A 12,134-nucleotide genomic window follows, 5' to 3' on the forward strand; every position below is an offset into this window, starting at 1 on the left:
TAACAAGTGCACTGGAGCACACATAGACCGTCATCAGACAATTAAACTAGCAAGAGCCCGATCGAGTCTCTCCAAACAGATAGAATCCGATGTCACTCTCATCACAAGAACATCATCTTATGATCCGTGCATGGGTGCAAATGTTTTTCTAGCTAGACTACAGTAGACGAGATACTCATGACTCATGAGTTGGAGAAACGAGAAAAGAAAAGAAAAACAACGAGGGGTTGACACCCCGGCCGGGCCTGCGCCGTCTGAATTTTCTGAAAGACTGCGACGAGGAGGCCTTCCATTCCGGCGCCGTGCCGGCTCTCAAGTCGATCAGATGAGCCGATCTGTCTGTAGCCTCCGGGCAATAATAGGCAGCCAGCGCCCCCATGGCGCGCAAGGCCGGCACGTGATCCGAGGCAGGAGAGCCGACGGCGGAGAGCGGGAGCCAAGTGGCCGGCGTCGCACGCCAAGGCGCCGCATTTAGCGCCCCCAACCACCGCGCCATCCATCGACCCGCTTTCGCCTCATTTAACGCGATCCGTTTCGGGTGGTCCTAGTTAGCCAGCCAAGCTAGCTGTCTCCCGCCCGCTAACCCACTTACCCTACCCACTGCCGTCCGTCCGGCCTCCTTAACTCGGCGCTCTGAGTGAGGTTGCGGTTGCGAGACAGCTAGTGAGAGTTCAGCCTGGCCTCTGGCCGCTATAAGAGGAGGCAGAGGCCGCTCGCCACCTTTCGTGTCCACGACGTGCGCGCCTTGCCAAGTCGCAGCCACCCACTGGAGCTCGCCAGTCCCATAGTCACTACTCGCGCGACACGAGTCGTCGTGCCCAGGTCCTCTCTGGCGAGTTAGCCATGGACGCTTGCTCTCCGGTCCTCGTCGTCGGGGCGCTGCTCCTCGTCCTCCTCGGGGCCTCGGCGCCGACGGCGTCCGCGGCGCGGGCCTTCTTCGTCTTCGGCGACTCCCTCGTCGACAACGGCAACAACAACTACCTCATGACGACGGCGCGCGCGGACGCGCCGCCCTACGGCATCGACTTCCCCACGCACATGCCCACGGGGAGGTTCTCCAACGGCCTCAACATCCCCGACATCATCAGTACGTCTCCAGCGTGCCTCCTCTCACATCTAGCTCAGCTAATCAAAGCATGCCTCTCTCTCTTTCGTTAATCTGTCGAGAGATCGAGCAGTTCTTGACATTGCCACATGCTTGATCAGGCGAGTACCTCGGGGCAGAGCCTGCGCTGCCGTACCTGAGCCCCTACATGCGCGGCGAGAACCTGCTCGTCGGCGCCAACTTCGCGTCCGCCGGCGTCGGCATCCTCAACGACACAGGCGTGCAATTCGTAAGCTCCCACGCACGCACGCACGCTTGAATCATGTACTAGCACGGTATCTATAATAATGCAACCAACGGAGATGACAATGCTGTGTGCGTGCGTGCAGGTGAACATCATCAGGATCGCGCAGCAGCTGCAGAACTTCCAGGACTACCAGCGGAGGCTGGCGGCGTACATCGGCGAGGACGCGGCGAGGGAGCGCGTGAGCCAGTCGCTGGTGCTCATCACCCTCGGCGGCAACGACTTCGTCAACAACTACTACCTGGTGCCCTTCTCCGCCAGGTCCCAGCAGTTCGAGATCCACGACTACGTCCCCTTCATCATCTCCGAGTACAAGAAAGTCCTCGCGGTAACTATGCTTCACTTACTTACCACTAATTAATTCCAAGAAAAACATACTGCATAATTTCTGCTCCAAAACATGCTTGCATTTGTAAGACATGATTAGCATTCAAGGTGAAAAAATGTCGGGACGTTATTTGTCTTGTATTTTGTCAGTATGGTGCACAATAGTGGTAGGCCTAAAAGTTTCCAAAATTAGACAGGGAAACGAAATGCTTTGCTTCATGGTAGCTAGAACAGTAGTGGAAAGAGATGAGTCTGTAGGCTGCCCGCCTGCCTGCCTGATATGATGGTGGCCTGCCTGCCTGATATGATGGCGAGGGAGATGGGCGGTAGCACCGGTGAACATTTGTTCGTAGTGGAGTCATTTTTGGGTAGTACGTTCAGCAAGCGATAAACTGACACGCGGCCTGTAGTGTTCTGCACGCCGAATTCAGAAGCACACTATTTCTGGCAAGAGTTAGCCCATGAAGCGAGAGACGATTTTTATTCATGGTTGATAGCCAGTTTCAGTAACTGTCCGAGACATCTTCACTGTGGAGGCTGAACCCAAACATAGTGTACAGTTAAGCTTGCACTTGAGCACACCAGTACTGCTAGTAAAGAACACTCACGAACATAGTTCATTTTCGCTGTCATTAGTACTCATACTTCATAATGCACAGCTAGAGATTAGGCATCATCAAATTAATAAGAGCTACGGGAACGCTTAAACAACACTGTTAAACAGCGATAGGAAATGTTCCACCCACAGTATCTCCAAAGTACCGCGATATTTACATTACTACGTAGAGCTACAGAGTACTCCTACATTGAAAGGAAATGAAGGCTGGCTCGTAGTACCAGATCTCTTTGCATTGGTGCACCTTGACATTTATGATTCGTTCATAGGCTCCAGTGACAACAGGCCTAAACATTTGGCACTGCCCTGCCGAGTTTGCCAACCAAGAAAACTCAGTTCTTACCGTAGGGAGGGAGGGCTGGGGTAGTATGTCTCGTCATCGTGGGATCGTCTGGATGCGATGCATGCATGTTGGACGTTGCCACCAACCACTCTGCCCAGGCAATCAATATAGGCCAAGCAGTGGGCAGCAGCCCAGTACACGGTACACACGCGCGCACCACGTAGTACAAAACCACTCTCGTCTGCCACGCATGCACACACTCTCTTCTCTCTCCGCAGTAAAAGAGCAGCAGGCTCGCGTTTTAGTACTGTCCACTGTTGCACGTAGTACTTGTACCCTTGTCACGATGCATTTACCCCTCCACATGCAACAACTGTGGTGCTCCACAGACCGTGCATGCACCTTCGTACGTCTTCGTGTGCGTCCATGCATGCTTCGTTGCAGCTACGTGTAGGCCGTGGCGTGGGTAGAGGCTTGGGTTGGGGTTGGGGGGGCATGCATGCAATGCAATGCAAGATGCAACGGCGCGAGCTGCTTGTCTTGTCTAAGTCTAAGTTGTCTTAGAGCATCTTCAACAGGCGCCCACCGCGGCGCACGCAAAAAACAGCTTTAGCGCGTGTTTATTGTCTGGTTTGGCGCGGCGCGCTGTGCCCGCTCCAGCAGCCGCGCTAGAATACAGCGCGCGCGCCGCTCCAACAGCGCATAAAAAATGCAGCGCGCATACAACATTTTTTTTAATTTTCGAACGCATAGATAAAATAAAAACTAGATAGATTGCATAAATAAAAAACGATACAAAGGTATTTTACATCGGTGCAACTAGGTAGATAGTTCGAAAGCATAGATAAACTACGGCGCAACTAGATAGAAACTACTCTAAGTCGCTATCATCATCACCATTATCATCCTCGGCGGTGTCGTCCGAGGTGTCTAGCCAGATGTCCAGCCACCGATCATCGTTCGGCGCGAAGAACGACTGCCCACCTGCTGCAACGATGTCGGACTGCACATTCGCCAACGCCTTCCGCTGACGCCTTTCCAACCGCGTCTCGCGGCGCCTTCGCGTGTCCTCCTCGCGGCGCCTTGCCCAGTAGGCCTGCTCGTAGGCGACGTCCTTCGGGTGGCGTTGGCGCCACTCCGCCATGACCCGCTCGTCCCCCTGGGCGACGAGGAGGCGGCGTTGCCGCTCGGCGTGCTCCGCACGGTCTTCCGCCGTGTTCAGACGAGGCAGAGGGGCGAGGTTGAGCGCTTGCTGGAGCGTGTACACATCTTGAAAGTTCATCTGGCCGCGCGGCCGGCCTAGGCGCCACGCCGCCGCGTCGTACGCGCGGGCGGCCTCGCGCGCTGTCCCGTACGTGCCGAGGCCGAGCAGGAGTTCGCCGGAACGTATCTGCGCGGTGTAGCAGCCGTTGGGGCGCAGGCGGACGCCGCGGTAGCCGGACGCTCCTCGGCGGCGCGGCGGCATGGCGGCGCGTCGGTGACGGGGTGCTGGAGCGGCGCGTGGCAGAAAGGGAGAGGAAGAGGGAAAGAGGAAGTGTGGAGAAGCGCGTGGCGAAGCGGCGCGCCAAATCTTGCGCGCGAGCTGGCGCCTTTTCGCGCGCGCGCAAATGGTTCCGCCGCGCGCTTGTTTCCCGCGGCCGCTGGAGCGCGGCAAACCGCCCCGCGCGCACTAAAAGCTGGGTTTACCCCGCGCGCGCGTCGTTTAGGGCGTCTGTTGGAGATGCTCTTACACCGAAAGCTGACTGACTGACTGTGTGTGGAAACAATGGAATGGGGTGCAGCGGCTGTACGAGCTGGGCGCCCGGCGCGTGATCGTGACGGGGACGGGGATGATCGGGTGCGTGCCGGCGGAGCTGGCCCTGCACAGCCTCGACGGGTCCTGCGCGCCGGACCTCACGCGGGCCGCCGACCTCTTCAACCCGCAGCTGGAGCGGATGCTGACGGAGCTCAACGGCGAGGTCGGCCACGACGACGTCTTCATCGCCGCCAACACCAACAGGGTCAGCTTCGACTTCATGTTCAACCCGCAGCAGTACGGTATGGTCTCCAACTCTCGATCAAACAAAATTGTTTCACGTACGCATTTGGTCTCGAGCTAGCAGGTCGGTGAAAGAAAGAAAGAAAGAAAAATTAACGATGCGTGCATGCGCAGGGTTCGCGACGGCCAAGATCGCGTGCTGCGGGCAGGGGCCGTACAACGGGATCGGGCTGTGCACGCCGGCGTCCAACGTGTGCGCCAACAGGGACGTGTACGCCTACTGGGACGCCTTCCACCCCACGGAGCGGGCCAACCGGATCATCGTCGCCAACTTCATGCACGGCACCACCGACCACATCAGCCCCATGAACCTCAGCACCATCCTCGCCATGGACAACACCAGGAACTAGCACGTCTACCTCTACGCTACGTACGTAGCTAGCCAGTAGGACTAGTCCATCTGTGTGTGCCCTGCCGACCTACATATATATAGCTACATATATATGGTGCTTAATTTGTTATTGGTCTCTCCCTATGTGCCTGGACCGGAGCGGGTGGTCAAAAGTTTTTGATAGGTCCGTCCTTGGTTTAGTTGAGACTTGAGAGTAATTTGGGTGTTAATTAAGAGAGATTGCTTATTTTCTGTATGCTGCTCCAGATTGTTTAGCAGAGCTAGTGCCTAGGAAATTGTAAGACAATGGTTTCTACCAGATTGATCCAAGAATTCGTTGTAGCTTGTGAACCTTCTGTGTTTTCCAATAGGGATTTACTACTATGTTACCATGTTTTACTGCGAATGTTTTGCTAGATCATTCATCGGGTTTAACCGAAGAAGTTTGACCAGAATCACTGATTAAAATCACTGAACATAAATACTCCAGTGTAGATCTCAGCTGTCTCGACATGGGGACCGAATAAACAGGGGAGGGCAGAGGATACATGATTCAGAATTCAGAGCAGTGCGCACTTCACCGGAAATAAATAAATAACAGGACCTGAAATTCTCACCTGATCATTCCATGCCTTCCGAGTTCCAATTACCAATCAGACGAGGAGGAGCTTTTTTTTTCCTCCGATTTTCAGACATATTGCTCAGAAGCTGCAGAACAGCACACCCGGTATGCATAGTGGCGCCTGCACCTGCACTTCAGAAGCTGTGACCATGATTGTACTTCAGAACTGTGATTTTGATTTACATGCCGTAGGTGTGTTGTTTTCTTGTTCAAGCAGGGAAATGCACAGCTGGGAAGTTTGAAGCATTGGTCCCGTACGGGATCAGCAAAAACTGCATATTCAGGCAATGTAGAGGAAAATGGATTAACAAACTTAACATTCAGATAATTCATACATATCACCCTTTGGGTGCTAGACTCCTAGTAGGCGGTTACTAGTGTTTTACTGTGAATATTTTGGTGGGTCGTTGATCGAGTTTAACCGAAGAAGTTTTATCAGTCACTGGTAAAATCACTGAACATAAATACTCCAGTGTAGATCTGAACTGCCAAAATGGGGACCGAATAAACAGAGGAGGGCAGAGGATACAGGATTCAGAATTCAGAGCAGTGCGCTTCACGGGAAAACATTCAGATCCTGAAGTCCTCACCTGATCATTCCCATGCCTCCCCAGTTCCACCAATAAGACGAGGAGGTGCTTGTTTTTTATGCCCGATTGCCAGTCTTATTGCTCAGAAGTTGCAGAGCAGCACACCTGGTATGCGCAGTGGCGCCTGCACTTCAGAACCGTGACTTTGATTGAACAGCCTGTACTTCAGAACTGTGATTTTGATTTACATGCCGTAGGTGTGATTTCATGGTGACCTGAATGTCTCCATGCTGTAGGTGTGCTGTTTTCTTGTTCAAGCAGGAGAAATGCACAGCTGGGAGGTTTGAAGCATTGGTTGGTTCCGTTTGGTATCAGCCAAACTGCATATTCGGTAATGCAGAGGAAAATTAATTATTTAAATTAAAATTCAGATAATTCATACAGATCACCGTTCATCGCTACATTTCTAGTCAGCGCGTTGCTACTAGGTTTCCCATGAGCCCTCCACCAAGTTCATAGTGCTTGGCTGAGGAAAACCCTGCTTCCTTGGCTAACTTCTCCAACTCCTCTCCTGGAGAACAGATAAACAAAGACAAGCTTGATGTAAATAAGGGAGGGTGATAAAATCGTGAAGCAGTACATAGGCATCGGTGAAATGGCACATACCACTCCATTGTTTGGAATAAAATAATTCACTGTTTTCTTAAAGAAAAACACAATGATATATACATCTATACAATGTCACGGCTTTGCGCGTGAAGGAAATAGATGGTGTCCTAATGTACTCCATCAGGACAAGTTGAGATGTCTGTTGATCTACTTGGGCTATCAGAGTGGCAAGGTTTGAGATACACCACTCTTGTTTTACTCTTTTTTCTAGGTGCATTCTAATATTGTTCTTATACACATTATGTTTTACTTAATGATGTGACATATTTTCAGTATCATGGAAGTTTTCACAGAGAACGTTATGTTCAAACCTGTAAGATACTGTGATATCGAACTTTTCAAGTACTTGTACTCTTCAGTAAGTCCATAGCTACTAGCCAGAGGAACCACGACATTATCAATCGCCCAACTCTGTCCAAGAAAAGTATCACTTTGGTTAGTGAAGATTGTAGGATTTGTTCCAAAGTCTTGTATGGGACATGAAGCCAACATGTGATTTTGCTAGAATGCCATGGTGGAAGAGTGGATGATTAGTCTTTGTCAGGGAAGTTGAGCAGACCAATTCATCTGTATCATGTACCAATATGGGCTGAAAGTTTACCTGTAAGGATGCCGTGAAAAATGATGAGCTCTTGTTAAAATCCAGAACAGATGCTCGTGATCCTGCAGTCCAGAAAAACCAAATAATGAGAACTCATGCTGAACTGAAACAGAATTTGAACCATACACTCGACCTGGTTTTAGGACTCTAAGGATCTCTCGCATTGCTTTGGGTCTGTCAACCACATTGCGCAATCCATAGCCAACCGTAACAGCATCAAAGTAACGGTCCGTGAAAGGTAAATCAAGTGCATCGCCCTCGATCCATCTGCGACAAAGCATGTCTTAGCTAACCACATAAGTTGTTAGCCTGATCAAAAGACAAGCACATTCTGCATATCCTCACAAAGCTGCACAATAGCAGGAACGTCAAAATTCCCAAGCTCTCACATTGGGGGTGCTCACTTGATGTTCTTGTAGCAAGCCTTCCAGCGTTGGTCCTGACGGCTAGCAGCAGTTTGCAGCTGCTGCCCTGAGAAATCCACACCCATCACCTGTGATATTTCAGAGGTTGGAACATAAGATTGCCAACTCCCGAAAAAATTGCTTGGCTATTCTGAAGTTCTGAACCCTGAAGTCAATCCGACATTTCAGCAGAGTACCAACCTCTCCGTCTAGGCCGACCTTCTGAGACAGAAGGAACGCCAAATCGCCGCTCCCGCAGCAGAGATCAAGAACCCGATCCCCTCTCTTCGCCCTGATGTTCAGAAAACAAAAAATTCCCATCAACCAGTTGTCTTCTGAATTCACATTACTACTGCGACTAGCACTAGGGATGTACATTGACCAAGAGACGCAGATGCGCTTCCACGTCCGGTGCTGCCCCAGGCTGAGCACGTCGTTGAGCTGCAAGAAACGCGGCACCGCAGCGCTGTCGTCAGTACAGTATTTGCCAATGCAGCGGAAGGAGGAGAGGGGAGTGGGAGGTACGGACATGGTCGTAGACGGGGGCGATGCGGCTGAAGAGGGCCTGCCGCTCGTCGGCCGCGGACGAGCAGCGCACGGCGACGGAGCCGCGGCGGCGGTGTCGTCTTCCGCCGGCGTGCCTGGACGCCGTCGTCGTCGCGGGAATCGCCGCGGCTAAGGTGCCCATCGGTGTCCGTTTGCTCGCCCCGCCACATGATTAGGATAGGTTAGTATGACTAGGTTTGACTGATGGCCATTGACTCTTTTGCCCCTGCCTGTGAAGCTCAACGATTTGGGAGCCCTCCACCCTTGCCGCCGCCGCCGCCGCCGCCGAGGGCTGCATCCCGGGGGAAATCGAGGGTCTGGGGATGGACGTGGGGTCCTGCCACCTCGGCGGCAACGCCGACGCGGTGGAGTTCTGCCCGCACCGCCCCTTCCGCCACGTCCTGGCGGCCGCCACGTACACGCTGCAGGAGCAGGCGGGGGAGGAGCAGCAGCAGCAGCAGGACCGCGCGGGCACCGTGTCGCTCTTCTCCGTCGACGCCGGCGCGGAGGACGAGTCCCGACGGCTCCGGCTGCTCCACACCGTGGAGACCGCCGGCGTCTTCGACATGAAGTGGAGCCCTACGGCGCCGCTGCTCGCGCAGGCCGACGCCCACGGCCGCCTCGTGCTCCGGCGCCTGGAGCATGAAGACGGCTCGGACGAAGGTGCTGCTTGCTACTGCTGTTGTTACTATCTCTGTAGATATTGGAACAAAACTGTTGTTATGTTAAAACAGGGCCATGTGTTAACTGTAAAGTGTAACTGGTATCATCTGCTGGCAGGCTACGTTTCATTAGAACTAGCACGACCAGGTTCTCGTTGCCAATGTTCATACGAAAGGCGTAGTTTAATCTGGATTCAGAACAAGCTGTTTGTAGGCTGCGATATTCTGGGAAGATTGCCATTACTTTGTTGACAACTAGGGTATTGCTGCTGATTGATGATCAGAGTAAAGTTGGGTTGCTCTGCTAGTCTTCCTGAAATGCATTGCTCATATTTTTCATAATATCGTTGTTCGATTAAAAAGTTAGCCTTGTGAATTCCACACTGATGCCGGGAACTGATGTATAGTTGTAAAGTATAACAAACATTTCATATATGTAATATCTTGATCATGTCTAAAAGTACATCCTGAGGGCTGATACAAGTGCTTTGTATGACCAAATTACACAGGTGTTGTTCTCACAGACGTGGTTGCTGGAAACATTTCTTCATCAATGTGCTTGTATGTGGACTGGAACCAAAATGCCGATTCCCTTGCCGTTGCATTATCAGATGGTTCACTGTCTGTGGTTCCCATGAGAGAGGACCGCCTGGAGGTATCAGAACAATGGACTGCTCATCAGTATGAAGTTTGGACATGTTATTTCGATCGTGCAAGACCACACTTGTTGTACAGTGGATCGGATGACTGCTCTTTCGGTTGCTGGGATTTGCGGGAAAGCCCATCGAATGCTGTGTTTCGGAATAAGAAGACTCATACTATGGGTGTATGTTGCATTGCTCAGAACCCATTGGAGGAGAATATGCTACTCACTGGAAGCTATGATGAATTTCTCAGAGTTTGGGACATGAGATCAATGATGAAACCTGTGGACGAGAAGTCCCTAAATTTAGGAGGTGGTGTATGGAGGTTGAAATATCATCCTAATATTCCAGATATCGTATTGGCTGCATGCATGCACAACGGTTTTGCCATTGTTAAAGCAGGGGCTGGAGATGCTACCATAATGGAAACATATTGCAAGCATGAGTCCTTAGCATATGGTGCAGATTGGCAGACAAGTGAAGCAGCGGAACATAACACAGATTCTTCAGTTATCGCTACTTGTTCATTTTATGACCGCCTTCTCCGTGTGTGGCAACCAGAGAACCTAGTCAACCACCCAACCTCTTAAGGCATAAAACATCATTATGCCCAGTTGAAGTATCAATATGGCATGGACCAACCTATTCCCTGAATGAACCAAATTGATTTCATTCAGGTAGCTCTTTGAATTTATGTTAATTTATTTCAAATGATGAGCTTATAGTAGTATGATGTCTAATTTATAGCTAGGCATTCACAGCAATCAGTATTTGTTGTAAGCTTCCACAAAACTTTGAAGCTATCTGTTCATGTTATTTGAGCACAAACTGTTTTGAAGTTCATCTGGTGACTGGTGCATAGAAGTGATGATTCAGCAACAATCTAGACATCTACCTGGAAGAGCCTCTGACTAAGCTTTTCGCTGGTCATAAACTAATAATTCTGTCTGAAAACTTACAGTATGCTGTACGCAGTGCTTTCTTATTTTTCTTTTTGATCACATTCTGATAACGGCTGGAATGGTTACCGATTTTACTTTTCCAGTGCATGCACTGTTGCTTATATTAACCTACTGCACAGTATGGTCAACTTGCTAATCACAATTCTTAAAAGTGTTGGATCATTGTTTTTCTTCGATGAAATTTGAGGTGTTGGGTAGTTGCCACAGCCTCAGCGGGCCAAAACAAGGAAAAAAGTTGTTAGTTACTTTTCTGATAAGTTAAAAATATATTGCGGTCTAGTGGATCTTACTAAGTTACTAGTGACTCATGAAGCAATACTCAAACCACGCTTCAGTACAGCTACTTTATTCTTTATCGTTTGCATTTTCCCAGAAAGTTCTGAGTCCTGCCTTTGTGCTAATCACACATGGCTCAGAAGGCAGGACGCAGATCAGATCAACTGGTCCAGTTTACAGAACTGTTCTGCTCCTATCGGTGAAAATAATGAAGACATGAATCAATTTTGACATGTACATGACAGTGGTAATAACTATGGGTAATATTTGAAGATAACTTCAAAGGATGCTTCAATTTGTTTGTGACTTGTTCTGAATTCATTAGAGGCAAATCATCTACAGTAGAATGAGATACCTTGGTAATAATGGACAAGATGTGATCTGTGTCACTTTGAATAAGCGGGAATGCTGGTTGGCAAGTCAGAGAGATAGAATAATGAGAATCATATGGTTTGCTTGGGATGATAAGTGAAGAAAGCTCTAAGGTTTCCCTTCCTGCATCCTTCTATCTGACACCACTAAGTACTAACTGTGCACTAATAAGAATTATCTGTTTCTACATCAGGTCACCAAGAATAGCTGTATTCTGAATATGAACAATAAAGATAGTGATGTGTTCAGTCTTATGTAGCTAAGTAACCTTTGATGTTTTCTGACCTTTTTCCTTAAAAAGGATTCAATAGCAACTGTTTGTTTAGGTTAGCTACCAAGGGGACTTGAATTTTATTATGCTAGAATGGCTTACACTAGCCGGTTTAGTTGTGCTCTTAGGCCTTCACCTGATGGCTGACATGCAGTGGGTATGTTAATCTACCCTTTAGCTGAGCCTTATAGAGTTGTATTGGATTCATCCCACTGATACACGAGGCATCTAGACCCAAGACGAGGCTATGTGACAACCTATTGCTTGAATTTTCATTGTAGAGAATCTGATTTACTGTCTGACATAAAATCTCTAGTTTGATCCTACTCATCTTTGCAGCCCTGTTGTATTGAATTGACAATATAGTTGACTTTCCAGACCTTATCTGCTGATGTCATGGCCTCCTTTGGTTTCATCATTAATGGCTAGGGGATTTCTTTGACGTGAAGGGGTTCACCCCTACATGGCTAAACCTAATTTATGGATTAGTCTGGTAAGAATACTGTATCTATGTTCCAGACTTTAACTTTCTAAGTAAACACGGGCTGTTTATACATCTGTTTTACTCTCCTTAAGCATGAGAAACCTAATTTCCAACCCTGAACATGATATATATTTTTTGAACGGAAAA

General features: G+C 49.6%; 3 protein-coding genes across 4 annotated transcripts; 2 read left to right on the top strand and 1 right to left on the bottom strand.

Annotated features, from left to right (window-relative positions):
- The first annotated feature begins 704 nt into the window (after window positions 1-704).
- On the top strand, window positions 705-5,296 carry LOC119355692 (GDSL esterase/lipase LTL1-like). Its single transcript, XM_037622538.1, has 5 exons — window positions 705-1,087; window positions 1,207-1,334; window positions 1,435-1,677; window positions 4,357-4,612; window positions 4,728-5,296. The coding sequence occupies exons 1-5, from the start codon at window positions 844-846 to the stop codon at window positions 4,961-4,963; spliced, it is 1,107 nt and encodes a 368-aa protein (XP_037478435.1). The 5' UTR covers window positions 705-843; the 3' UTR covers window positions 4,964-5,296.
- A 1,171-nt stretch (window positions 5,297-6,467) lies between these two features.
- Window positions 6,468-8,489, bottom strand: LOC119355693 (2-phytyl-1,4-beta-naphthoquinone methyltransferase, chloroplastic-like). 2 transcript variants are annotated; one of them, XM_037622540.1, is made up of 8 exons: window positions 8,300-8,489; window positions 8,147-8,211; window positions 7,972-8,062; window positions 7,771-7,859; window positions 7,500-7,633; window positions 7,367-7,428; window positions 7,077-7,176; window positions 6,468-6,667 (listed from the first exon to the last, which is right to left on the bottom strand). In XM_037622540.1, the coding sequence occupies exons 1-8, from the start codon at window positions 8,456-8,458 to the stop codon at window positions 6,567-6,569; spliced, it is 801 nt and encodes a 266-aa protein (XP_037478437.1). In that variant the 5' UTR covers window positions 8,459-8,489; the 3' UTR covers window positions 6,468-6,566. The 2 variants fall into 2 exon arrangements, with proteins under 2 accessions (XP_037478437.1, XP_037478436.1); XM_037622539.1 differs by having other exon boundaries at window positions 7,972-8,301.
- A 66-nt stretch (window positions 8,490-8,555) lies between these two features.
- On the top strand, window positions 8,556-10,777 carry LOC119355694 (diphthine methyltransferase-like). Its single transcript, XM_037622541.1, has 2 exons — window positions 8,556-8,979; window positions 9,488-10,777. Exons 1-2 carry the CDS (start codon window positions 8,640-8,642, stop codon window positions 10,210-10,212), a joined length of 1,065 nt encoding a protein of 354 aa, XP_037478438.1. The 5' UTR covers window positions 8,556-8,639; the 3' UTR covers window positions 10,213-10,777.
- The last annotated feature ends 1,357 nt before the right edge of the window (window positions 10,778-12,134 follow it).

The sequence above is a fragment of the Triticum dicoccoides genome, chromosome 2A, assembly GCF_002162155.2.
Source record: "Triticum dicoccoides isolate Atlit2015 ecotype Zavitan chromosome 2A, WEW_v2.0, whole genome shotgun sequence".
Lineage (NCBI taxonomy): Eukaryota > Viridiplantae > Streptophyta > Magnoliopsida > Poales > Poaceae > Triticum > Triticum dicoccoides.